Genomic DNA, 26,786 nt, shown 5'->3' with positions numbered 1-26,786 from the left:
CGCACCTAGGGGCGCACTACATAAATGTAGGCCACGATCTAAACCGTCCATCTCGACAATTAATGGTCCAAATTTTATCTTGGCCCTTATGAATTTGAGTCGTCCATTGCTTGGATAACAGATGCTATAGACTCTCTAACAACACCAAAAACGAACCCAAACAACACGTGATTCTATGCTTGCAGTCATATACCATGCAGTTAGGATTCCTCCACCAAAAAGGGTTGTGACTCGGAGAAGTCTATCTTAATTTTCCAGAAATCTTTCTACTTTTGGAATCTGTTCCCAAACCAGAGCCCCACCCCATCTTTAGGCCCTATACAAAATCACCAGTATATAAGTCCATCTCAATCCATCCATCAAAATCACCATTTCCACTTTCGATTTCTGTAGCAACAGCTTAGTTAATACATCTCAGTTCTTTTATTTCTGGTTTCATTCCTTCATCTGCTTGAGGTAAGCACCTCTACTTCGCCATTAACAACTAACAAACAAAAACTATTATTGGCTCGATCATTGATCGGATGATTCAGATCCTAGATATGTCTCTCAGTATTAATTTCTTGATCATTCGTCTTCGAGAAGTTCCTCTAGTTTCTACGAAACTTTTTTTTAATTTTTATGACCATATGTTTTTTTTTGTTAAGCAAAAAGAATTTATTAATCTTTATAAAGGATTACAAAGATTAAAAGAATCAAGGGCACACCGGCAAAAAGCCACCCGAGACTTAAAGGCAGGCAAGATGCCAACCGAACATATGACCATATATTCAGACCAACTTGCACGCACCTCAAGTAAATCCGAGAAATTTCTAAGAAACTTTCCTGAACATGGTTCAAAAGAGAAGTTTCGAATTGCCTTGATTTTTTAACAACTTTTCTCTTCCTGTACATAGCAGTACTAGCACTTCTTCTCTGAAAAGGGTTGTCCAGAGTTTTACTTATACATTCATCCCAAATAAACTATTGGAGGCTAGAGCTGGATCCAATGAAGAAATAGTGATAATTACATGTTTCCTAACTCAACATTTTTGTGCTTTCCAGATATCAAGGTTGAGAAAGATGAGCTCAGGAGACTGGATTTGCTGCTCATGCCAACACATGAACTTCAAAAAGCGGGACTCGTGCCAGCGATGTGGGTGCCCCAAGTTCGGAGGTGGTGTCGATGTGCCATTGCTCGGACTAAAAAGGACCGAGGTCTTACCGGGGGACTGGTACTGCAATGTCATCAACTGTGGAGCACACAACTACGCTAGCCGACCAACCTGCCATAAATGTCACGCGACAAAGAACGACTATTGTAATGTTTATGGTGGAGGCGTGGTGGGCTCCGCCAGTGGTGGTCTCCCCGGATGGAAAACCGGTGACTGGATTTGCGCTAGGTTAGTTAGCATTTATTTGTGTTAGATGACTTCAATTCAGTATATATCTTTCTATTAGTACATACATCAATTAGTATATTTTTCGTGAAAATGCAGTACGAAGATGGGGTTTGAATATTTTTTAGAATAAGGGAAGATTTTCTTCACCCTTGATTGCAGAAATCTTATCTTTCCGTTTGACATTTTATCTCTCATAGTTTATGAGGTGAAATTTGTATCATTGTTGAAACAGAAAATCTAGGAATACAACTTTGAACGCTACTATGTTTTGAGGTGTCCGATGTATATGAGCCCATATCCATCGAACGACTCTGATGTAATTGTGCATGGAGTTTATTTTAAAGTTGTCTTCCTAGCATTACCTTTGTAAAAGTAGCATGCATTGCATGTAATTACTTAGTTCGATCTCATGCTATTGTACATATGTAGTTACGCAGTTTAATCCTCTATAGGATAGAGAGACAAAATCCGTAGGAAACATGAACAAGATTATCGTTATATTGTTTTGGAAGTGCTAGAATGCACACCCTATTTAATTGCGTACAATTTGCATTTTCTGAATTGCCTTCAATTCTTACATATGTGCATATAAAGTCCTAACATTTGCGTATAGATTCATGAAATGTGCAAAAAATAAAAATATCCATAGCATCAAAGCAAAAGCTTCCAGAACATATGAATGTCACAAATTCAAAGTCGATGTTATGAATTTATGTCCAGGTCCTTTGAATTTGTGTACAAAGGTGGTGAATTTTTATTTTATTAAGCTTTTCATTTCACGGATCTATGTCCAAATATGTATATGTGAGGTGTCTATAGCATTTGCCAATTGTTTTTCATAATGTCGCTAGCATCCGGCCGGAACAACTGCAAAAACAAGTGCAACGTGCTATTTAATTGCTTTACAAATTCGCGCGTTTGTAGCCATTTACAATTGTATCATTTCATCTAAATAGGAATTCAAATTTGGTATTTAATTTGCCAGGACTGGATGTGGTGCACACAACTATGCTTGCCGGATGGAATGCTTCAAATGTGGTGCACCAAGAACTTAATCAGTAAGGAAATCTACATAGTCAATTGTGGTAAATTATTCTTGTTTACCTAGTAGAGATGAACCAATTTTTTTTAAAATTTTCTTTGTGAAATACTATTCTAAATGCATTTTCCTTTTGTTAATTTGTCATCCTTCTTATTTTCAGGAGGTTGAACTCATCAAGGAACGATGAGGGAATAACACATATATGTAGCAAACTACCGATTTCAAATTACCAATTTCTATCTTTCTTTCTTTTTTCATCGTTCATTTTGTTTCACTTCTTTTCTTTCACCTTCTTCATCATGTCATGCTGAAATAAGCTTATAGATTCTTGTTGATGACCAGCTTCATCAAACAATAGTAATGTACTTGTCCGGTGCACGTTATAATGCCATAACCATTTTAAAATTCTCCTCTCTCTCTCTCTCTCTCTCTCTCTCTCTCTCTCTCTCTCTCTCTCTCTCTCTCTCTCTCCCCCCCCCCCGTGTGTGTGTGTGCACGTTTAAGTGAAATTTCTGCAAGTCTTTGTGTGTGAGCAACAGAACAGATCTAATGAACTCACATGATTTGTTTGGTTGGCCGACTTAGGAATCAAATGAGTCGACTAGTTCTAGTTATTGATGTCCTGACTAGTTCTAGTTATTGATGTCCTTAATAATACTACATCAGTCCACATATTATTTATATATCTCATATTTACTTAATTCTTAATTCATCTAATCAAACATAACCTGAAATTAATGCACAGATATTTAGTACTTAATTCTCCAAGTATTATTAATCTAAGTTAGCTCTTGTGGATAAGAACAAGCTAGCCAGGAATTCGAATTATGTGCTTGGGTGGACATGGTGCTACATTTCCTAACTTTATTTTTTTCATCGGCAAAAGTAACAATTTATTCCAAAAAACTTGACAAATAGTACACCAAGTCGGCGTACATTCCCTAACTTTTGAAAATATAATTGGCAGGTGTTTTTGCTTAGGTAGTGGATATTTAGCACAACCTTATACAATGGCATAAAGTAAGAGTGTCTTATTATTATTTTTTGATCGGCAAAATAACATTTTATTAGGGGAACTTGTCAAAGGTTACAACAAGTAAGGGGAAAGAGGGAGGGAAATCCAACCAAAGTCTTATTATTGTTTCCAAGTAGGCGGTACGGTGGAATTTATGATGAGTTCATGTGGATGTTTGGTTTTATGATGAGTTCTGAAAGATAAGAATCAAATTGGACCTTTTGTCCAAAATGAATCAATTGGACCTTGCGAGCTGAGTTACTAGAACTTGATGCTTTCCAACTGCTTGTCTTATGTTGGCATTCAATGTTTCATTTGGAATGATTTTGTGGTGTTTTGGGCGGTCTTGTCGTTAGGCTCATTCAATTTTTATTGAATGTATTTTTCTCTTCTCTTTTTTGCTCTTTTTTTTTAGGTCTCTTACAGTACCTCAATCTCTATGGTCTATATTTGGTCTCGCCTCGATGTCCCATTTGTCGAGTTCTAATAAAATTTTGTTTCCTATCAAAAAAATAAGGTAGGCGCTGGAATTAGGCTCTTAGGATTAGTCGCAGTGTATGTCAGCTGTCCCGAACACCTAAGTTATGAAAAAAAAAAAAACATGGACCAATCATATCAGAATCTTATGCGTGGAGTCATCTGTGATTAAAAAAGAAGATTGGGTGCTTGAAAAAACTAGGGAATCAGTGTCGTCTTGTCTCTCTTATACTAAAGATTGTGTTTGTTCGAATCGCCGCACTGCAAAATAATTAAATAATTCCAAACCCACACCACAAGCAAGGCTCATGCAATAAGGTGTTAATAGGGGACGTGTTAATTACTTGAAAGGTGGCTATATAGATTTTAATAGTCTCCTAGCATGCATATTTCTTTCAGAATTCAAAGTGTTTGACAACGTGCTGTTTTTTTCCTCGTTTATTTATTTTTTATTTTAATTTCTAAAATTGTTACAAAGATTAATGAAAATAAAGAAAACGACATCATATCCCTAGCTAAGCTTAAGCATATTCCAGTGCCAAACCGAGACCCATCACTTTGTTAGCAAGAATCCGGCGGGAAATAGGAGAGAATTAACCGGCCAGGTAGGGGGAGATAAGGAAGAGGAGAGAAGAGAGAGAAACGGAAAGAAAAAGCTGCAACCTGCCTAGATCTCCTTCCCTGACAAGAGGCCGCAGTTAGGCATAACTTAAACAAAAGTGCTACATACACAACGGTTGTGTAAAACACAACACACAACCAATCTCTAGCCGTCCATTGCTGTAATAAATGGCCAGGATTCGCTCAAACTCTTCCCCATAAAAGTTAAACTTTTCTTTGGAAGAGTTTTTATAAAATCTAGACCGTCTAAATAAATTTGGATGGTCAGAATTACGCACACAACCAACACAACAGTTGTGCAAGTAGCATTTTTGTTACTCAAATCATTTAAAGGTATGGATGACTTTAATCTTTGTATTCTCAACAAAAACGTACGAGTGATGCATTTTCCTATGATACATAACAATCATTCTACAACCACACCCAAATGTACACTCATACTCATATTGGTGTGGAGACCCACACACACTACATCATTATTGTGTGTGGAATCCACACACCCATGTGAGCGAGGATATTTATTTGGGTGTACATGGGTGTGGAATTAGCATTTTTATAATTTGAAGCTCGAGTGGCGAGGAATTGTCATGGGGTTGGGTGCCCGTGTTAACCTTGTTGAGATGCTTCTCTCGTTTTGATGCCAATTTGTTCTAATCATTACAGTCATTCAAATTCAAGGTTGAAATTGCAAAATCAGATAGCATAAAATGGAAAAGGGGCCGGGGAATAAACAACATTCACAAGTAAAGGCTGTTTTCCATCATCAACAACTAGAATCTGGTCTCTCTCAAAGTACTATATTTGATCAGGGGAGAATTTTCACCCTGTTGAAACTAGTCACTGTTGTAGAATAGAGTGTTGGTTGTATGCTTGGCCCTTTTTTAATTTTTTTTAATGTGTTTATATTAAAATGTGCATGCTTAAGTGTTGTACCATTAGGCAAAAAGTTTTTTTTTTTTTTGTGAGGTTTTGTCCTTATTCAAAAAAAATAAAAATTAATTGGTTTTTTTTTCCCGCAAAAAGTGTTTATTAAAATACTAATGGACACGGATTTTTCTTTAAATAAGGACAAAACCTCTAAAAAGTGCTAAAAGCTAAACGGAACATAGCCTTAATTGGCCCTTTTTCTAAGGTTTCTTCTAATGTGTTTATATTCATTTCGACAGTCAGGAAAATGGGGTTTAAGATTCCACGCTATCAAATCCTTGGTCAACATGCATGAATTGCTAATATACACGTGAGTAAATTCAGGTTTTATTTTTTTTCGAAGAACAGATACGTGGGGTTAGTTCCAAGATACTGCAACAATTTTTAGGGAACGCGTTATCATAACATATCGTTTGATAGTCTATAGTCATCAATTTATGATTATATAATTCACGTAAAATGAAACATCAGATGTTCAATAACACATCGAATAGGACATACAATACCTGTACACATCATATCGTTATCGATATATTGATCATGATCAACGGAAAACATGAGGCCTTAGATCATGACCAGGGTTAAGAATAAGCTCTGTAGACACGCAGATTCTGATATTTAGATTTTTTTTCAATCACAAGTTGTTGAGATAAGGCTGTATATTTTCTGATTGCCGTAATATTGTGATGTAGATATCACATATTGTAATATTTTCAATCTTCGTTTGCCGAGCAAAAAAAAAAATTTTGTGATGTAGATAAGATGGGAAAAACCCCTTAAGTCTCAGGCCGTTGACCACTAAGTCACTAACGCAACTTAATCTAGTTTGCTTCTTTTTCTTTTTCTTTTTAGGTTTCTGTGAATTTTTTACTATTTATTCGCATGGAGTTCATGTCATTTCTTAATAAATAAATGCTACTTCCAATAATTGGAGTCGGAAAGGATAGAATAGAATTGAGAATCTCAGACATTAACTTTCTCTAAAGTAATTAAATAGTTAAAACCATGTGTAGTATAGTCCTAATCCATCCTAAAAGGACCATAAAAGTATGTTAATTAATTTACCTGATGTTGGATAGAAAAAATTCGGCGTTTTACAGATTAGTTGTATTGATTAATAACATTCCTAATTTGGTCAAAACTTCTAATAAACTCTAAAATAATAAATTAGCATATCCAGCTGTAGAAAGTTAATCAGCAATTCAAGAAGCCAAAGAATACCTATTACCTACACCAGAATAATCCTACGTACAATTGCTTTGCCATATTCTTGTCACAGTAAAAGAATTTATCTTGGATCATTCTCCTAATTAAAGTAGTAGTAAATAGTAATACACTTTACAACGCAAAAACCTTCACCGGACGAGTATTATGACCGTAATCTGGCTGTGAAATCATGTTAATTAAAGTATTAATTTTGTTTGGGTTGCTTAATTTAGAGGGTGTGGTGGTCTTGGCTGTGGTGCTTTTGGTTGACATCTTGCCTTCCATTTGGGTTTGGTTCCTGGGTAGCATTACACTGGTGTGCCCGTGACCCGTTAAATCTTTGTAATCTCTTTCAAAGATTTATAAATTTTTTTTGCCGATAAAAAAGAAGAAGAAAAAACTCAGATAAAAGCTCTGAGGAATGCTACAATGCATGCCCTCCTCTTTGATTTTGGATTGGTGGCATGTCAATTGGGTGTGCCCTGCCTCCCTATTAGACCTGTTTACTTGGTGGCTAGGTATGGGCTTCAAAAACCTGGAGAAGTATTTGTGGGAAATAACCTTCCATGCCACAACTTGGTCGTTTTGGTTGGTAAGGAATGATCTTGTCTTCAACAATGCCTCATGGCGTGTGAATGATCTTGGGGAGTTAATTAAAACCAAAGTAACAATATGGGTTAAGGTGAAATTCGATATAAATGTGCACTCGGTGGAGAGTTTTAAGAGTTACCTTGATGGAATGAGGAAGGTGAAAGTGTAATAGATTTTGTGAAGGGTGGTGTGGTCCAATTTTCTATTGGACGGTCCTCTAATTTATTTTTCTTGTTTTTTTGGTCCTTGTTATCCTTTCACTCGTAAGCATTTGTGCTTAGCGAGTTTCCCTCTCGATGTACTCCTTTCGAACTAATAAAACTTCGTTTTGCCGAGAAAAAAAAAAAGCATGCCCTCAGTTTTGAGAGTATATGATATGTACCTTCTTCTTTTTTTTCTCGAGAAACGAAACTTTTATAAACTCGAAAGGGATACATTGAGGGACCGAATGAAAAAGAAAATAAAACAAACATCCAACAGATAGTTGGATGTAAACACACCTAAATCTAAATTACAATTTCACCTTTCGGATTCCATCACAATTTCACCTTACGATATGTACCCCTTGAAGTATATTGAAAATTAATCACACATTTGAAGTAAGCTTTTGTTTTCATATTGTGAATTAATTTTATGCAAATGTTAGGAACTTTTACGCAGCTGTTATGAGTCGAAGCCAATTCAAAAGGGTGCATGCAATGTTCATCCCTAAGTCACACAGCACGAGCACGAGCAATGCAAATGAGGGAGTGAGAGAGTCAATTCTATAAAAGATTACAATTGGGTGAGCCGTAAGAGTGCCAATATTTTTAAAACTCGCTCTGTCCCAGATTTCTTATTTTTTTCTCGGCAAACGGAACATTTTTATTAAAACTCAAAAGGGGTACATCGAGGAAATTCAACCTAAGCCAAAGCTTGGTTGAACCCAAAATTACAAACACATCCAACCAACAGTTGGAGACTCTCCTTAGAACTGGGTTTCAATTTCAGTTTGCGGATACCATCTAAGAAAATCTTGAACTCCTCAACGGTGTAGACCTTGATGTCAAACTTCGCTTTCATCCACATCGCCACTCTAGTTTTTACTAAATCCCCCACCTCCTACACTTGGTTCATAGAATTGTTGAAGATAATATCATTCCTTGCCAACCAAATAAACCACAACGTAGCATAGAAGCAAGCTTCCCAAACATGTTTCTCAAGGTTGGAGAAACCATTAAAAAACCACTAGTTTGCTAAGTCAGGTACAGAACTTGGGCAAACCCATTTGGTGTTCCACCAATCTAGGATTATCGACCAAACACTCCAGGAGAAATGACAGTGAAGAAATAGATGCTGGTGAGTTTCCAGACTCAGGGAGCATAGGGGGCACAAAGCTAAATGAATTTCACTGATCAAATTTTTGCTAAGAAGGACAGACCTGGTTACCGCTCTTTCCTTTACTGCCATCCACGCAAAGATTTCCACCTTAGGAGGGCCCAGATTCTTCCAAACAGAGCCAAGCAGCGCACAACTAGAATGGGATTGCAATTCCCATTGCCCATAGGCTGACTTGACAGAAAAAATTCCATTACTTGACCATCTCCATTGCAAAGCATCCGGTTTGGAAGGGATTAGGATAACCCGTTGAAGCCGCTCTTTCAAGTTGTCAAACTCCTGCTTTTCTTGACCAAAAAATTCTCTTCGGAACAATAATTCCCGTGATCCCTCAACCCTCAAATTACTGATCAGCACCTCCTTTTGGGTAGATAAAGAAAAAAGTCGAGGATAATCTTCTTTTAATGAGGATTCACCTAGCCAAACATGCTCCCAAAACACCGTTGCATCGCCCGAATTTACCTGGACTCGAAAGCTGTCTCGGATGGAATAGCTCAATGGGGATGAAGGATTATCCAGAGAGCAAATATCTGACTAGATTCTTGACATGGCTTTAGCGCCGTGACCATAGGGTAACCAACAATTAGCGTCCAAACCGTATTTTCCCCTTATCACCTTCACTCATAGTGATTCTTTATCCGTACCAAATCTCCACCACCATTTTGCCAAAAGAGCAAGATTCTGTTGCATCATCTTCTTGACCCCAAGCCTCCATTAGATTTCTTCCGAGTAATCTCATCCCACTTGACCACATGCATTTTCTTTTTGTCATTCGAATCACCCCAAAAAATTGTCTCTGCATTTTCTCCAATTTCCTCGCAACAGCAGCTGGCATTTTGAACAAGGACGTAAAGTATATGGGAACGTTTGCCGTATTGGAATTAATAAGAGTCAACCTTCCCCCCGGTGGAAATACACCGAGTGCACCAAATAGTCAACACCTTCTCAGTTCTTTCAATGACAGAGTCTCACGTCTTAATCCTCCCTGGATTAGCACCTAAAGGCAAACCATGGTACTTAATCAAGAGCTGTTCCATTTTACATCCCATAATCTTGGCCAGAGATGTGATATCTTCCGGTGGGATGTTCACTCCACTAAGGGAACTCTTCAAGAAATTAATTTTCAACCCGGATATCAATTGAAAGCACCTCAAAATTCGTTTGATGTTCGCCATTTCCACCGAATCATTATTGCAAAATAGAATTGTATCGTCCGCAAATTGTAAGTGAGAAACAATAACCCCGTTTCTCCCCACTTTTGTTCCCTTAATAATATTTTGCTCCTTTGCTCATTCTAATAGTATATTAAGGGCCTCCGCGACTATAATAAATAAAAATGGAGAAAGAGAATCGCCTTGCCTCAGTCCTTTTTGAGTGTGGAATTCCGGGGAGGGTGATCCATTGATCAAAATTGACATGGAAACCGATGAGCAGCATTCTAAGATCCAACCCTTCCATTTGTCCCCAAAGCCCAACCTCAATAACATACTGCTCAAGAAGCCCCAATTGACACAATTGTATGCTCTTTCAAAATCTAACTTGAGGATAATACCCCCATTCGCCCTATTTTTCCAACTATGGATGGCCTCATTGGCTATAAGGACTCCATCCAGTATTTGCTTCCCGTAAACAAAGGCCGCTTGGGCTTCCCCTATCATTGACCGTAATTGCCCCTTTATTCGATTCGCCAAGACTTTGGACAAAACCTTATATACCCATCCCAGCATACTAATGGGCCTATACTCCATAAAAGAGCTAGGGCAAGCTACTTTAGGAATAAGAGAGACAAAAGTAGAATTAATACCTTTGCACAGCTTCACATTTGAATGGAATTTTGAGAAGAATTTGAGGTCCGCTTCCTTCATGAAGACCCACCCTTTCTTAACAAAAGCAAAGTTAAAGCCGTTAGGACCAGGGGCTATATGACTACTACAATCTTGCAAAGCTACCAGAATTTCCTTCTCCTCAAAAGGTTTCTCAAGCTGCGTTACACTCTCCTGGTTGATTTTCCTCGTAAAAAAACCTCCCAAATCTGGTCTAAACCTTCTCTCTTCTGTAAAGTTGGCCCGAAAGTGTTCTGAGGCTGCTTCTTTGATCTGAACAAGATCCACCAGCACGCTCCCATTGACCCTTACTGCTCCTACTAGGTTCCTCTTAAATCGGTTATTAGCTGAAATTTGAAAAAACCTAGTGTTTCGATCCCCAAGCTTCAGCCACTTCACACGAGATTTTTGTTTCTAGAACGATTCCACCAAGTCTGAGAGCCTCCACAACCCAGATTTCTTATTCATTTTTGGATATTCTTGTCATTTGTAAATTACTTATAGTTTTCAATTTTCTGATATTTTTATGACTTTTAGAGCTTTGTTTAATAGAAGTAATTAAGATTACCAACTACGATCCAGAATGCATGTAAAAAGCTAGCATTATAAATTTAAAATACACTCACTTTCAAGATGTAATATTATTATTTCTATAAGACAATGGTTTTAAAAATATAAAATATAATATACCTTGAGAGATTTAAGTCGATGAAAATAGCACGTAGAACCGTAATGAACACTTAATAAAAAGTCACAAATAAAGTATTTCTTTAGTTGGAGGTCCTCATTTTTATGAATGCAGCTGTGGAAAGAATTAATAGACGAATGAAAGGACAATCGGCGATTCAAAGAATTGCAACTCGCCTTAGTCCAGACTCTCTTTTCTCTTCTTTTCTCTCTTACCTCCATGGTTATGAGATAGTTGAGAGTCTTGAGACTCTCTTCTTAGGGAGGATAGATCTCCCATTCTCGCCATCATTTTTGGACTCAAGAGCCATATTAATTTAGAGAATTAGATTTCGGTTTTGACTTTTTAATCCATTCAGCTTCGTTGACGAATTTTTGAGCAGTCTAACGGAAACGGTGGCGGCGTCTGTAGCGGATTCAATAATGGTCTTTAAGTATGCGGCGGAAACAAGCTCATGTGGTTACGGGTCTAGCTCAAGTTGGTTGCGATTTGATGTGATTTGGTTCCATGCAGCTCGCAAATTTGATGCGATTTGGTTCCATTTTCATCTAAAAATATATATTCTGCATGCCCTTAATTATGGCCTCCCATTATTACCATGCATGGCTTTAGACTGAAAATGATTAAAAAAACACTGAGAATTTTCGGCATGTCCCAAACATGAATGCATATTAGACATAACTCAAGAGACGTCTCAAATGATGCCAATGGCAATGGATATGAATCTTCATGTGGCTTTTGAATTATTGAATGCCGAAAGGGAATTTCAAACAAAGGAAGAAAATATATATATATATATATATATATATATATATATATATATATTTGAATTTTGCAATTGATGTACATGCATCAGGATAAATTGATTCCTAAATGGAAATTGCGCAATCAGCTGGGATCGAGAAAGCAATATTCTGAGCCCGTCGACTCAGGGAGGTTTATTTGCCGGTAAAATTAATGGAGGAGCAGTCTGAAAAGTCAGTTCGAAGAAGGAGAAATTAGGGCTGCTCTGAAAGGGTGTAGCAGTCTAAAGGCTCCAGGTCCAGATGGATTTAACTTCTCATTCATCAAGAAAGGATGGGAGTTCATGAAGGATTTAGTGCTCCAATTCTTTTCAGAATTTCACTCAAATGGAAAGCTTACGAAAGGTATTAACTCTACTTTTGTTGCGTTGATTCCTAAGGTTGATTGCCCAACTACTTTTAAAGATTTTAGGCCTATTAGCATGGTGGGGAGTATCTACAAAATTCTCTCTAAAGTCCTTGCTAATAGGCTTAAGCAACATCTTACTTCTGTTATTGGTGAGTCTCAAGCGGCATTTGTGGGGGGTAAACAAATTCTTGATGGTGTTCTTATTGCTAACGAAGCCATTCACAGTTGGAAACATTCATCTCAAGGGGGGTTAATCCTTAAATTGGATTTTGAGAAAGCTTACGACTGTGTAAACTGGGGTTTTTTGCTGGATATGCTTAAGAATGTGGGTTTTGGGGAGAGGTGGTGTGGGTGGATTAAGGAATGTTGCTCCTCAGTCTATATGTCTGTCTTGATCAACGGGTCAGCCACTCAAGAGTTCCAAACGCAAAAAGGGTTGAGACAGGGGGATCCTTTATCTCCGTTCCTGTTTAATATTGTAGCCGAAGCTCTCAATATTATGCTAGAACGAGCCCGTGAGAAAAACATCATTAAAGGTGTTAAGTTGGGAAATAATGGTGTGACAATTTCTCATCTTCAATTTGCGGATGATACAATCCTATTCTGCAACAACGATCTGGAGGAGATGGGGAACATTAAGAGGATACTTAGATGCTTTCAATTGATGTCTGGTTTGAAGATTAACTATTCCAAGAGTTCCCTATGTGGTGTTAAGGTCCAACAGGGGGAGATTGAAGCCCTGGCTCTGGTGATGGGTTGTAGAGTGGAATCTTTGCCTATTAAATACCTTGGGTTACCTCTAGGAGCTAACCCAAGGAGGATTAAAACATGGGAGCCCATTATTGAAAAAACCCAAAAGAGATTAAATATTTGGCGATCGAGAACCATCTCTACAGGGGGCAGATTAACTCTTGTTAATTCCAACTCCAGTACGCTGCCAACTTACTACATGTCATTATTCAAAATGCCAACGGCAGTAGCAAGGACCCTTGAGAAAATACAGAGACAGTTTTTTTGGGGAGATACACCGGACAAGAAGAAGATGCACCTGGTTAGTTGGGAGGGGATTTCCAAGAAGAAAGAAAACGGGGGTTTAGGGGTCAAGCGATTGATACAACAAAATCTGGCTCTACTTGCTAAGTGGTGGTGGCGGTTCGGTAACGAGAAGGACTCTCTCTGGGCAAAGGTTATTAGAGGGAAATATAATCTAGACCGAAGGAGTTGGCTCCCGTACATACAAGACAATGGCCCAACTTCAAATGTCTGGAGGGATATTTGTTCAGTGGGAAATAATGACTCGGACCTTGGTTTCTCCATCCGGGCGGGATTTCAAGTGCAAGTAAACTCAGGCCGTGATACACTGTTCTGGGATCATGTGTGGTTGGGTAATTCAGCTATGAAAGAGGACTTTCCACGGCTGTACTTGCGTTCCACGCAAAAAGATGCTGTTCTAAGCGAGGTTTGTATCGGAAGGGGCAGTGACAATTGGGATTTGCAATTTAGGGGAAGGTTGCGCTTACGGGCGAGTCAACAACTGGAGGAGATGAAGCAACGACTGCAGGGAGTGACCTTAGATCCATCAAAACCGGATTCCCTTCTGTGGATTTGGTCTGTAGACAAAAAGTTCTCCACCAAATCAGTGTATAGGCAATGGGAACTTCAGACTCAATCAAGTAATAGTGTTTTGGGTTCTCTGTGGAGGAATTTGAGCCCCCCAAAGGTGGAAATCTTCTCTTGGATGGCCGTTCAAGGAAGAATTGCAACAAGGTCAGTGCTATTTCATAGGAACTTGATTACTGAAATCCAACAGGCATTGTGTCCCCTCTGTTCCAATGTTGTTGAGACCCCCCTTCATTTACTCCTGCATTGTCGAATTTCGTGGGAAGTTTGGTCTAGTATTCTGGAATGGTGGAAAATACAGTGGGTTTGCCCATCCTCTCTAGCTGAACTTGCATCGTGGTGGTTTGAGAACGGGTTTCGGAACTTGGAAAAAAGTATTTGGGAGGTATGTTTTTTTGCAATTCTCTGGTCTATCTGGATTGTGAGGAATGGATATGTTTTCAACAATGTTTCAACTCAAGCATGGGAAGTAGTGGATCTAATCAAAACTAGAGTGGCCATGTGGATAAAGGCCAAGTTTGACATTAAGGTTTATACAGTGGAGGATTTCAAAGGATATCTAGAAGGGATTCGGAAAGTGAAGTTGTAGCGTAATCTTTAGGCGTATTGTCTATCCAACCTTGGTTGGATAGTTTGTTGCACCTTTCATCTAATTTTCTTCCTCTCGATGTATCCTTTTCGAGTTCAATAAAATGATTCGTTTGCCGAGCAAAAAAAAAAAAAATTAATGGAGGAGCTAGCAGTCTTACAATGCATAACTTATTTTTCAATCGTTTTATCAATCTAGTTTCTTCATATAATTAGTTCCCTGTTCTTTTCTTTTCTTTTTATAACGGGAAAAAAAAGAATTTACTGAAAGTTTTGGAAAATAAACTTAAATTATGAAACAGAGAGAGTAGCATTTCTCATGTGACGAATGCACGTGCATGTGACAACATTGCAGATACAAACTTTCCTGCATAACACCTTACCCAATTTGCCAAAAGAAAAGAGAATCAAACTTGAAGGGGAAAAAAAACTTTTCTCTCAAATAATGCAGGGAGAATCATGTAAAGAAGGCACCATCTGATTTTGCTTAGAAACGACGGGCAAAGCTTTGCAACAGTCGTGATTTTTTCGATCATGAAAAGTTGGCATCTTCTAGCGTCTGCGTACACTAATATGGCATAACAATTTCAAATTAGTTTTTGGTATTGCATATAACAATAGATCGCACCTAGGGGTGCACTACATAAATGTAGGCTACGATTCGAGCCGTCCATCTCGACAATCAATGGTCCAGATTTTATCTCGGCCCTATGAATCTGAGTGTCCATATTGCCTGGATAACAGATGCTATAGACTCTCCAACAACACCAAAACGAACCTAAACAACACGTGATTCTATGCATGCAGTTAGAATTCCCTCCACCAAAAAGGACATCAAAAAGGGTTGGGACTCGGAGAAGTCTATCTTAATTTTCCAGAAATCTTTCTACTTTTGGAATCTGTTCCCAAACCAGAGCCCCACCCCATCTTTAGGCCCTATACAAAATTACCAGTATATAAGTCCATCTCAATCCATCTATCAAAATCACCATTTCCTCTTTCGATTTTTGCAGCAACAGCTTAGTTAATATATCTCAGTTCTTTTATTTCTGGTTTCATTCCTTCATCTTCTTGAGGTAAGCCCCTCTACTTCGCCATTAACAACTAACAAACAAAAACTATTATTGGCTTGATTATTGATCGGATGATTTAAATCCTAGATATGTCTCTCAGTATTAATTCCTTGATCATTCGTCTTGGAGAAGTTCTTCTACGAAACATTTTTTTTTATGACCATATGTTGTTTTTTTTTTTTTTGGCTTAGCAAAAAGAATTTATTAATCTTTATAAAGGATTACAAAGATTTAAAAAGATCTAAGACACACCGGCAAAAAGCCACCCAAGACCTTAAGACAGGCAAGACGCCAACTAAACATATGATCATATGTTCAAACCAATTTGCACACACCTCGAATAAATCCGAGAAATTTCTGTAAAACTTTCCTGAACATCGTTCAAAAGAAGTTTCGAATTGCCTTGATTTTTTAACAACTTTTCTCTTCCTTTACATAGCAGTACTAGCACTACTTCTCGGAAAAAGGGTTGTAGAGAGTTTTACTTATACATTCATCCCAAATAAACTATTGGTTGCTACAGCTGGATCCAATGACGGAAATATAATAGTGATAATTACATGTTTCCTAACTCAAACATTTTTGTACTTTCCAGATATCAAGGTTGAGAAAGATGAGCTCAGGAGACTGGATTTGCTGCTCATGCCAACACATGAACTTCAAAAAGCGGGACTCGTGCCAGAGATGTGGGTGCCCCAAGTTCGGAGGTGGTGTCGATGTGCCACTGCTCGGACTAAACAGGACCGAGGTCTTACCCGGGGACTGGTACTGCAATGTCATCAACTGCGGAGCACACAACTACGCTAGCCGACCAAACTGCTATAAATGTGGAGCGACAAAGAACGACTATTGTAATGTTTATGGTGGAGGAGTGGAGGCCTCTGCCGGTGGGGGTCTCCCCGGATGGAAAACCGGTGACTGGATTTGCGCTAGGTTAGTTAGCATTTATTTGTGTTAGATGACTTCAATTCAGTATATATCTTTCTATTAGTACATACATCAATTAGTATATTTTTCGTGAAAATGCAGTACGAACTTTGAACGTACTTATCTTTCCGTTTGACATTTTCTTCACCCTTGATTGCAGAAATCTTATCTTTCCGTTTGACATTTTATCTCTCATAGTTTATGAGGTGCGTATCATTGTTGAAACAAAAAGTCTAGGAAAACAACTTTGAACGCAACTATGTTTTGAGGCGTCCGATGTATATGAGCCCATATTCATTGAACGACTCTGATGCAATTGTGCATGGAGTTGTGTTTTAAAGTTGTCTTCCTAGCATTACCTTTGTAAAAGTAGCACGCATTGCATGTAATTACTTAGTTCTTGTGCTATTATACATATGTAGTTACGCAGTTCTAATCCTCTATAGGATAGAGAGAGAAAATCCGAAGGAAACATGAACAAGATTTTATCGTTATATTGTTTGGAAGTGCTAGAATGCACACCCTATTTGATTGCGTATAGTTTGTATTTTCTGATTGCCTTCAATTCGTACATATGTGCATATAAAGTCCTAACATTTGCGTATGGATTCATGAAATGTGCAAAAATATATATATATATATATATATATATATATATATATATATATATATATATCCATAGCATCAAAGCAAAAGCTTACAGAACAAATGAACGTCACAAATTCAAAGTCGATGTTTTGAATTTATGGCCAGGTCCTTTGAATTTGTGTCCAAAGGTGGTGAATTTTTATTTTATTAAAGCTTTTCATTTAATGCATCTATGTCCAAATATGTATATGTGAGGTGTCTATAGCATTTGCCAAATTTTTCCATAATGTCTCTAGCATCCGGCCGGAACAACTGCAAAAACAAGTGCAATGTGCTATTTAATTGCTTTACAAATTCGCGCCTTTGTAGCCATTTACAATTGTAACATTTCATCTAAATAGGAATCCAAATTTGGTATTTAATTTGCCAGGGTTGGATGTGGTGCACACAACTATGCTTGCCGGATGGAATGCTTCAAATGTGGTGCACCAAGAACTTAATCGGTATGGAAATCTACATAGCCTATTGTGGTAAATTATTCTTGTTTACCTAGTAGAGATAAACCATTTTTTTTAAAATTTTCTTTGTGAAATACTATTCTAAATGCATTTTCCTTTTGTTAATTTGTCATCCTTCTTATTTTCAGGAGGTTGAACACAAGGAGCGATGAGGGAATAATACTATTCTAAATGCATTTTCCTTTTGTTTACCAATTTCTATCTTTCTTTCTTTCTTTTTTCGTCGTTCATTTTGTTTCACTTCTTTTCTTTCACCTTCTTCATCATGTCAGGTTGAAATAAGCTTTTAGATTCAGGTTGATGACCAGCTTCATCAAACAATAGCAATGTACTTGTCCGGTGCAAGTTGTAATGCCATAACCATTTTAATATTTACCTCTCTCTCTCTCTCTCTCTCTCTGAAATTTTTGCAAGTCTTTTGTGTGTGAGCAACTGAACAGATCTATTGAACTCACATGATTTGTTTGTTTGGCCGACTTAGGAATATAAAAAAAAACTCACATGATTTGTTTGTTTGGCCGACTTAGGAATCAAATGAGTCGACTGGTTATAGTTCCTTAAGAATACTACATCATTCCACATATGATGATGCTATGGTGTCATCGGTTATTTTGGAGACACCGTAATTTTTTGCATAATTTTACCATTATGAGCATAACTAAAATCCATTACAAGCATAACAGAACCCAAACAAGGCATAACCAAAGAATATCTAAAAAATCAACCAAGACATAACCAAACCCAACCAAGGCATAACAAACAAGTTATGCATTGCTATGGTTCTGTTATGCTCGTAATGGGTTTTGGTTATGCTCATAATGGTTTTATTATATCAAAAGTTACAGTGTCCCTAAAATTGGTTACCGAAGTCATTCTCTTATTTATATATCGCATATTTGGGAATGACTTCGATGTCCCCAGTCATTTTGGGGACATCGTAACTTTTGGCATAACAAAACCATTATGAGTATAACTAAAACCTATTATGCGCATAACCAAAACCATTATGAGTATAACCAAAATCATTATGAGCATAACAGAACCATAGCAAAACATAACTTATTTGTTATGCCTTGGTTAGGTTTGGTTATGCCTTGGTTGATTTTTTGGATATTCCTTAATTATACCTTGTTTGGGTTTGGTTATGCTTGTAATGAGTTTTAGTTATGCTCATAATGGTGAAATTATGCCAAATATTACGGTGTCTCCAAAATGACCGGGGACACCATAGCATCATCCATATTTTTGTGCGATTGATTTTCTAATAGATGCATGTGTAGACATATTGTGATCCACTAATCATCATTACATATTCAAACTAGCGGATGCAATGTAACATAGTCTTTGCTTAAATAATTTATCCATTCTACACAACTGTTCTACGCGATAGTTGTAATCACCACAAAGTATCAGCTACAATTATCTATACATGGCTATTCATATTTGGACATTCGGATTTTGTTTAGGTCCAGACATTTGCTCTAAGCTGTTGAATCTCATCTAACGGTTGCGAAAAGAGAAGGCATCTCGCCAAGCAAAAAAAAAAGAGAAGGCATCTCGGGTAAAATTAGTTCACGGGTTAAAAGCAATGGTACACGAGTATTTGAACTAAACAAAATCCGGATGTCCAGACCTAAACAAAATCCTTATTTGATCATAAAAGTCAATATTTACGTAAAGATACATAGCCTAAAAAGTGAGGGTAGAAAAGTATAAATTTATTAAAAGAATATTCTTTGTATCTTTTTTAAAAAAACTATCTAATGGCTACAAAGTTAACAGAAAGCGATCTAACGGTTGTAGAAGTTGCTCTTATTTATATGCCTAGAGATTTTTAACAGAAACTTCTCTATTTTATAATATAGATGCTTGGAATGTATTCCCTATTTTATGTAATTCAATCCTAATCCTATTCTTAATCCGTCTAATCAGATATAACCTGATATTTACTTAATTCTCCAAGTATTATTAACCTATCTTACTCTTGTGGATAAGAACAAGCTAGCCAGGAATTTGAATTATGCGCTTGGCTGGACTATCTCATGGTCCTACTACCTTCCCTGACTTCTTCTTTTTTTTCTTTTTTTTTTTCAGGCAAAAGTAACAATTTATTCCAAAAAATTTATCAAATAGTACGTACATCAAGTCAGGGTACCTTCCCTAACATTTGAAAATACAATCGGCCAGTGTTTTTGGTTAGGTTGTGGATATTAAGCACAACCGTGTGCAATAGCATAAAGTAAGAATGTCTTATTATTGTTTTTAAGTAGGCGGGTGGAATTAGACTCTTAAGATTAGTTGTAGTGTGTGTCAACTGTCCGAGGCACCCAGGTTATTAACAAAAAAGAAAATTGACCAATCATATCAGAATCTTATTCGTGGAGTCGTCTGTGATTAAAAAAGAAGATTGGGTGATTGAAAAAACTAAATCGTCTTCTCTTATCTTATCTTATGCAGTACTACTAAAGATTGGGTGTTTGTTCGAATCGCCGCACTGCAAAATAATTAAATAATTCCAAACCCACACCACATGCAAGGCTCATGCAATAAGGTGTTAATAGGGGACGTGTTAATTACTTGAAAGGTGGCTATATAGATTTTGGGGGTGTTCTACTTTCTCCAAAAAGAAATTTTTGAAAAAAAAAGGTAATTTCAAACTCAAATATAATAAAAATGAAAAATATTTTTTCAATTTTTTTTATTTTGTTTAAAAGATCTTAATGAAATCTATCAAACATGATCCATATTGGTAGGAAAATTATTTGCGTAAACACATGATTTTTTAACTTGAAATTACCTTTTTTTTTTAAAATAACTTTTCCACAAAAGTTGAACACCACCTTTATGGTATCGATAACTAAAGAATTTGATTCGTTTTGTCTCCTAGCATGCATATTTCTTTGGCACAAACGGATCCAGTGGGAAACAGGAGAGAATCGACCAGGTAGGGAAAGACCAGGAAGAACAGAAAAAAGAGAGAAACAGAGAGAAAAAGAGGCAACTTGACTCGATCTCCTTCCTTGACAAGAGCTAGGCCACACACCACTAGGCATAACCAGATCCACCCAGCAGTAGAACCGGTGAGAGTTCACCGGAGGAAACAGAATCCAAGAGAGGAGAGACCAAGAAAGGAAAAAGGGGGAAGCTATGAGAGTGTGCGTGTGAGAGAGAGAGAGGGGGGAGAGATGCTTGGGAGGAGGAGGCGCCACCTCCCAAAAAAAAAAGAAGAAGTGGGGAACCTAATAGATGCCCCCCCCCCCCCCCCAAAAAAAAAAAAAAAAATGCGGGAAAATTTCAAAATAGCACCTGACCTTTCGCACAAATTACATACAGGCACCTGACCTTTTAAAATTATCAAAAAAACACCTGACCTATTTAAAAATCCATCAATTTTACACCCGCCGTTAACTTCCCATCCAAAACAAACGGAAATGCTGAAAATGTGTTTTTTTGATAATTTTAAAAGGTCAGGTGCCTGTGTGTGATTTGTGCGAAAGGTCAGGGGATATTTTGAAATTTTCCCTAAAAATGCGGGGAATCCTAATAGCTGAGAAAAGTTAGAGTTAGAGAGAGAAAGAAGACACAAGTTACGAAATCTTTTTTTTTTACGTGTTTGGGAACATATGTGAAGGATTGAGTTTCACATCGGATAAATAAGAAAAGCGTTGAACTTTAATACACAATTGGATGACTGACCACTCATAAGACTAAATCTTTTAAATAGATATGGATCATTTAATGTATATTGAGTCCAGGCGATATGGTATAGACTCTGTGGACACTCCCTAATGGATTGGGCCTACGCGCACTCAAACAATTTCATCTAACTAAGAACTTAAATCATTTAAAGGAATGGATGACTTTAATCTTTGTATTCTAAACAAATACGAGTAACGCATTTCCTTGTACTACATCACAATCCTTCTACAACTACATCACATCATTCTACAACCACACCCAAATGTACACGCAGACTCACATTGGTGTGGGGGCCCACACACACAACACCATTATTGTGTGTGGGACCCACACACCCATGTAGTGTGAGGATGTTTATTTCGGTGTATATACGAGTGTCGTGGTAGCATTTTTGTACTACATAATTTGTACTGATATCACCGCGTTCCATTTTCTTTTTGTATTGATAAAGGGGTGTTTGCGAAGAAATTTCTTAGTTTGATTATGAAGATATTAATCAATTATGGAAGACAAGATTTCGTGTCGAAAAAAAAAATGTTTGTTTTCTTTCGGTTTTGTGTTGTAGGTTGACTTCTTGTAACCTCATGGAGCTCGAGTGGCAAGGAATTGCCATGGAGTTGGGTATCAATCTCGTTGATATGCTTCCTCCGTTTTGATGCCATTTTGTTCTTGTTCTTTTTAATCATTACAGTCATTCAAATTCAAGGTCGAAATTGCAAAATCAGATAGCATAAAATGGAAAAGGGGGAATAAACGACATTCACATGCAAGTAAAGGCTGTTTTCCATCAACAACAACTAGAATCTGGTCCCTTTCAAAGTATCATATTTGATCAGGGGAAAATTTTCACCCTTTTGAGACTAGTCACTGTTGGAGAATATAAAGTGTTGGGTGCATGCTTGGCCCTTTTTTTCAGTAATTTTTTTAATGTGTTTATATTAAAGTGTGCATGCTTAAGTGTTGTTGTACCATTAAGCAGAAAGTGTTTTTTTTTTTAAAGGTTTTTTCCTTATTCAAAAAATTAAAAATCAATTGGCTTTTTTTGCAAAAAGTGTATATATTAAAATACTAACGGACAGGGTTTTTTTTTTAATAAGTACAAAACCTCCAAAAAGTGCTAAAAGTTAAACGGTACGGAGCCTTAATTGGCCTTTTTCTAAATTTTCTTCTAATGTTTTTATATTCAGGTTTTACTTTTTTCCAAAGAACAGATACGTGGGGTTAATAACAAGTTACTGCAACAAATTTTAGGGAATATGTTATCATAACATATCGTTTGATAGTCTATAGTCATCAATTTATGATTATATAGTTCACGTAAAATGAAACATCAGATGTTCAATAACACATCGAATAGGACATCCAATACTTGTGCACATCATATCGTTATTGATATGTTGATCATGATCATCAGAAAACATGAGACCTTAGATCATGACCAGGGTTAAGGTTAAGCATAAGCTCTATCAACATGCAAATTCTGATATTTTAGATTTTTTTCAATCGCAAGTTGTTGAGATAAGAATGTATATTTTCTGACTGCCGTAATGTCGTGAGTCTTAGACTGTTGACCACTAACGTAACTTAGTCCAGATTGCTTTTTTTTTTTGTCTTTTTTTTATTTTGGGTTTCTGTAAACTTTTTACCATTTCTTCTCATGGAGTTGATGTCATTTCTTAATAAATAAATGCTACTTCCAATAATTGGAGTTGAAACGGAAAGGATAGAATAGAATTGAGAATCTCAGACATTGAATTTCTCTAAAGTAGTTAAATAGTTAAAACCATGTGTAGTCCTAATCCATCCTGAAAGGACCATAAAAATATGCTAATTAATTTACCCGATGTTGGATAGAAAAAATTTCCGCGTTTTACAGATTAGTCGGTATTGATCATAACATTCCTAATTTGGTCAAAACTTCTAATAAAACAATAAATTAGCATATCCAGCTCATGTAGAAAGTAGTCAATCAGCAATTCAAGAAGCCCAATAATACCTACACCAGAATAACCTTACAACCTGGTATTTCGATCCCCATCACTCAACCAATTGACACGGGATTTTAAGGCCCAAAACTCTTCTTCCAAAATCAAAATCTTATTGAAGTCTGAAATGAGGGTTTGCTCGAGATCAGTTAAGAATTTGTTGGGATTAAGATCAAGGGCTTTTTGGGTACCACTCAAACGAGCCAAGAGTCTCTTTTTTTTATGAAAAATGTGTCCAAAGTTTTCTTTATTCCAAATAGTGATTTTATTGGCAAAGAGGTTAGTCGTGAAGGCAAAGGAGGGGGAAGGAGTAGACCAACTATCCTCAATAACCGAGAAAACAGAGGGATCAGAGAACCAAACTGATTCAAACCGGAAAGGACGAGGGTTGGGAGGACCAGAGTTAGGGACAGTGGAGAGAAGAATCGGGCAGTGGTCAGAGTGGGTGCGGGGTAAATGCGATACATGAGCCTCGGGATAAATCAAATTCCAACTCGAATTGGACCACACTCTATCCAACCTTTCTTTAATGAGTCCACCTGTGACTTGGGTATTAGTCCAAGTAAAGCGCGGGCCCGAAAACCCCAAATCGTGCATGCCACAACAATCAATACAATTACAGAAAGCGGAGGAGCGACTGTTGGAGATGGGTCGGCCTCCAAATTTATCACTACTACTTAAAACTTCGTTGAAATCTCCCGCCATAATCCAAGGTGAGTTATGCGAGTCAGCAAATTGAGTAAGGTTATCCCACTGTTCACGACGAACGGCATAATTAGGTCTAGCATAGATAGCCGAAAGAATCCAAGGAGTAGAGGTAGGAGATACCTGGATGCAGGCGTGGATTTCTTGCGGTGTCACATCGAGGATGTCACACTGAAGGTCACCCTCTGTTTGTTTCCAAAAAATTAACAATTGGCCTAGGAACAGCGAGTAGTGCAGTTCTAGGCTTGATGCGGGCGTGCCAGGGCAGGATTGCTGCCCAAATTCGTATCAAGGCCTGTATGCCTCATGCAAGGACTGGATTGCAGTCCAAATTTGTATCAAGGCCTGAAAGCCTCAGTCTGACTTCTAATCGAACGAAAGTGCACGGCCTAAGGGTGGAGACCGTGAGGAGGTTCGTGGTTTGCCTTTGCGGGCTAAGGACTTAAAATTTCCTAATCGTGTGAAAAATGGACAGAAAGGTAGAGCAAGGCCTAAAACAGAAATAAATGGACTTTATTAACGGTTTAACAAAGTCTGATTACAAGGAAATGAAATAAAATCTAGGCTTGGCTAGATCGAGTACAAACTATTCTAGAAAGTAAAGGTAATTGAACGATAAGCCGTGGGCTTATTTGGTCGGGGACCGAAAGATAAAAATAGTTAAAAGATAAATGAAATGAAATTTGGATAAGCCATGGGCTTTGATGGTCGTGGACCAAAAGATAGAAGATAATTAAAACATAAATTTGCATAAGCCGGGGGCTTGATGGTCGTGGACCTTGGCCAAGGCCTTCAGAACTGTGATTTATAGGAGCTACAGGCCTTGAGCTGCTTCAAAATACTCCAATGCATGGCTGCCACATGGCCTTCTATCAGAGGCTTGAGCTTGAGCAGCTTCGAAATGCTCCAATGAGGGGCTACTCTCTGAACAAAACGTGCCTTTTACTCCAAGAAAAGGGCAAAGGCCTGAAAAATCCTTCTTTTCTGCATATAACTTTGAAAAAGGGCAAAGAAAATTTCAGTTTCTGCAGTATCCAGGCCATTCCGGGCCCACCATAGCTGCAGACCAATACTTCACCAAGCCTTTCTTATCATTTTATTGGACCTTGCATACTTGTGGGCCCTCTAAATCCTCTGAGGTTCATCTTTTACGGAAGAAGGATCCAGAAACAAAGGATTAACCAGACTTGGATGAGCTGCTTGTGAGCAGCTTGCTTAGGTCTGCATGAATCATTCACCAACAGCTCCAAAGGCTGCATGTGTGCCACCTGTCTCTGGCCCTGCTTCATGCTGAAGAATGGGGTCCCACCAGTTCAGACCTTGAGCTGCTTGTGAGCAGCTTACCCAAACCTGCCTATCAGGAATATTCTAGGCCTTTGAGCTACTTGTGAGCAGCTTAAGGCCTTCGAGCTGCTTGTGAGCTGCTTGTGAGCAGCTTAAGGCCTTCGAGCTACTTGTGAGCTGCTTGTGAGCAGCTTAAGGCCTTTGAGCTACTTGTGAGCTGTTTGTGAGCAGCTTAAGGCCTTTGAGCTCCTTGTGAGCTGCTTGTGAGCAGTTTTAAGGCCTTTGAGCTACTTGTGAGCTGTTTGTGAGCAGCTTAAGGCCTTTGAGCTCCTTGTGAGCTGCTTGTGAGCAGCTTAAGGCCTTTGAGCTACTTGTGAGCAGCTTAAGGCCCCGTCATTGCTCATTAAAGGCTTTAACGATGCTCTTAAAGCAGTGGGCCTTTCATCAATTGGGCCTGAACTTATTGGTAAATCATGGGCCTTTGCCCAATGTAAGCCTTCTGAGCCCAAGCCTGGTGAGAAAACCAAGGCTTCTACCGATTTGGGCCCATTTCTTAGGCCTTTGTTACTTTTAGGAATTTGGGTTAGGCCTGGACAAAATACTCAGGCCTAGTGGACTGATTCAAGCCTTAGGCCTTTGACTGATTTAGGCCTATATGGAAGGCCCATCATTTCTTAAGAACCGGCCCTAATTCGTGGGCAACTGGTCGTAAGGTCTTTCAAGGCTAGGGCCTCGACCCTCGAGGCTACCTTTTAACCCGTAAATCCATTTCCTGATTTTTGGCCAAAAATGGGTGTAAACAGCCTCATTCCATAGCAGCCAAATACCCCCTGCAAACCCAGCTGAATCTGATATGGCGACCTTAGTAAAACCCAAATTAGCACTAGCTTTAGTGGCCCTCTCTCCTCCAATACGAGTTTCGGTGATAATAACCATCTCTGGTTTGTACTGACGGATTAGTTCGCGAAAGTGATGTCAAAATGCCGGATTCGCAGCTCCCCTACAATTCCATATTAGAATCTGCATCAAAACACTGTTGGTTGGTATTGCATCCTCCTTCAAGGACAGTTGTCCCGGCCCCATTATCGGAGCATTCAACTCCTCTTGTTTCACTTGGAAGGTTAGGTAGTGGTGGAATTCCACTTCACCGGGCGGTTTTGCGAAGTGACTGCTTAGGGTCAAGAACTTCACGGATGTAGGGACTGTTAACACATCCACTCGGGACCTCCCCGCACGGTAAATGAATTTCAATGGTTCCTTCTCCAACATGTGGAGTTTGCAGTATGGGTCCAGAATGGACGGGATCAGAGTTTCTGTTGATAGGGTTTGGGTCACCGATTGGAGATTTGGGAGGAGGGATGTTGATGGGATCATATTGTGGATCAACTGTATGGTTTGGGTTGGAAAATCCACTGCATGGATGAACGGGGACTGAACAAAAGTTACTATCGCCATTGGTCTTAAGGGATGGATTGGGGTGGGGGTATCGGGTAAAATG

General features: G+C 38.2%; 3 protein-coding genes across 4 annotated transcripts; 2 read left to right on the top strand and 1 right to left on the bottom strand.

The window, feature by feature from the left end:
* Positions 1–367: 367 nt before the first annotated feature.
* Positions 368–2,808, top strand: LOC131331979 (uncharacterized). Of its 2 annotated transcripts, none has more exons than XM_058365985.1 (4): positions 368–456; positions 1,045–1,382; positions 2,368–2,440; positions 2,588–2,808. In XM_058365985.1, the coding sequence occupies exons 2-3, from the start codon at positions 1,063–1,065 to the stop codon at positions 2,435–2,437; spliced, it is 390 nt and encodes a 129-aa protein (XP_058221968.1). In that variant the 5' UTR covers positions 368–456; positions 1,045–1,062; the 3' UTR covers positions 2,438–2,440; positions 2,588–2,808. The 2 variants fall into 2 exon arrangements, with proteins under 2 accessions (XP_058221968.1, XP_058221959.1); XM_058365976.1 differs by having other exon boundaries at positions 2,585–2,808.
* Positions 2,809–15,487: 12,679 nt separating this feature from the next.
* Positions 15,488–17,801, top strand: LOC131335473 (uncharacterized). The gene is made up of 4 exons (XM_058370844.1): positions 15,488–15,585; positions 16,178–16,515; positions 17,528–17,600; positions 17,744–17,801. The coding sequence occupies exons 2-3, from the start codon at positions 16,196–16,198 to the stop codon at positions 17,595–17,597; spliced, it is 390 nt and encodes a 129-aa protein (XP_058226827.1). The 5' UTR covers positions 15,488–15,585; positions 16,178–16,195; the 3' UTR covers positions 17,598–17,600; positions 17,744–17,801.
* A 5,525-nt stretch (positions 17,802–23,326) lies between these two features.
* On the bottom strand, positions 23,327–26,224 carry LOC131316348 (uncharacterized). Its single transcript, XM_058345683.1, has 2 exons — positions 26,116–26,224; positions 23,327–24,189 (listed from the first exon to the last, which is right to left on the bottom strand). The coding sequence occupies exons 1-2, from the start codon at positions 26,222–26,224 to the stop codon at positions 23,327–23,329; spliced, it is 972 nt and encodes a 323-aa protein (XP_058201666.1).
* Between the last annotated feature and the right edge of the window lie 562 nt (positions 26,225–26,786).

The sequence above is a fragment of the Rhododendron vialii genome, chromosome 1a (genome assembly GCF_030253575.1).
Source record: "Rhododendron vialii isolate Sample 1 chromosome 1a, ASM3025357v1".
Lineage (NCBI taxonomy): Eukaryota > Viridiplantae > Streptophyta > Magnoliopsida > Ericales > Ericaceae > Rhododendron > Rhododendron vialii.
This window is presented reverse-complemented; position numbering and strand designations above follow the sequence as displayed.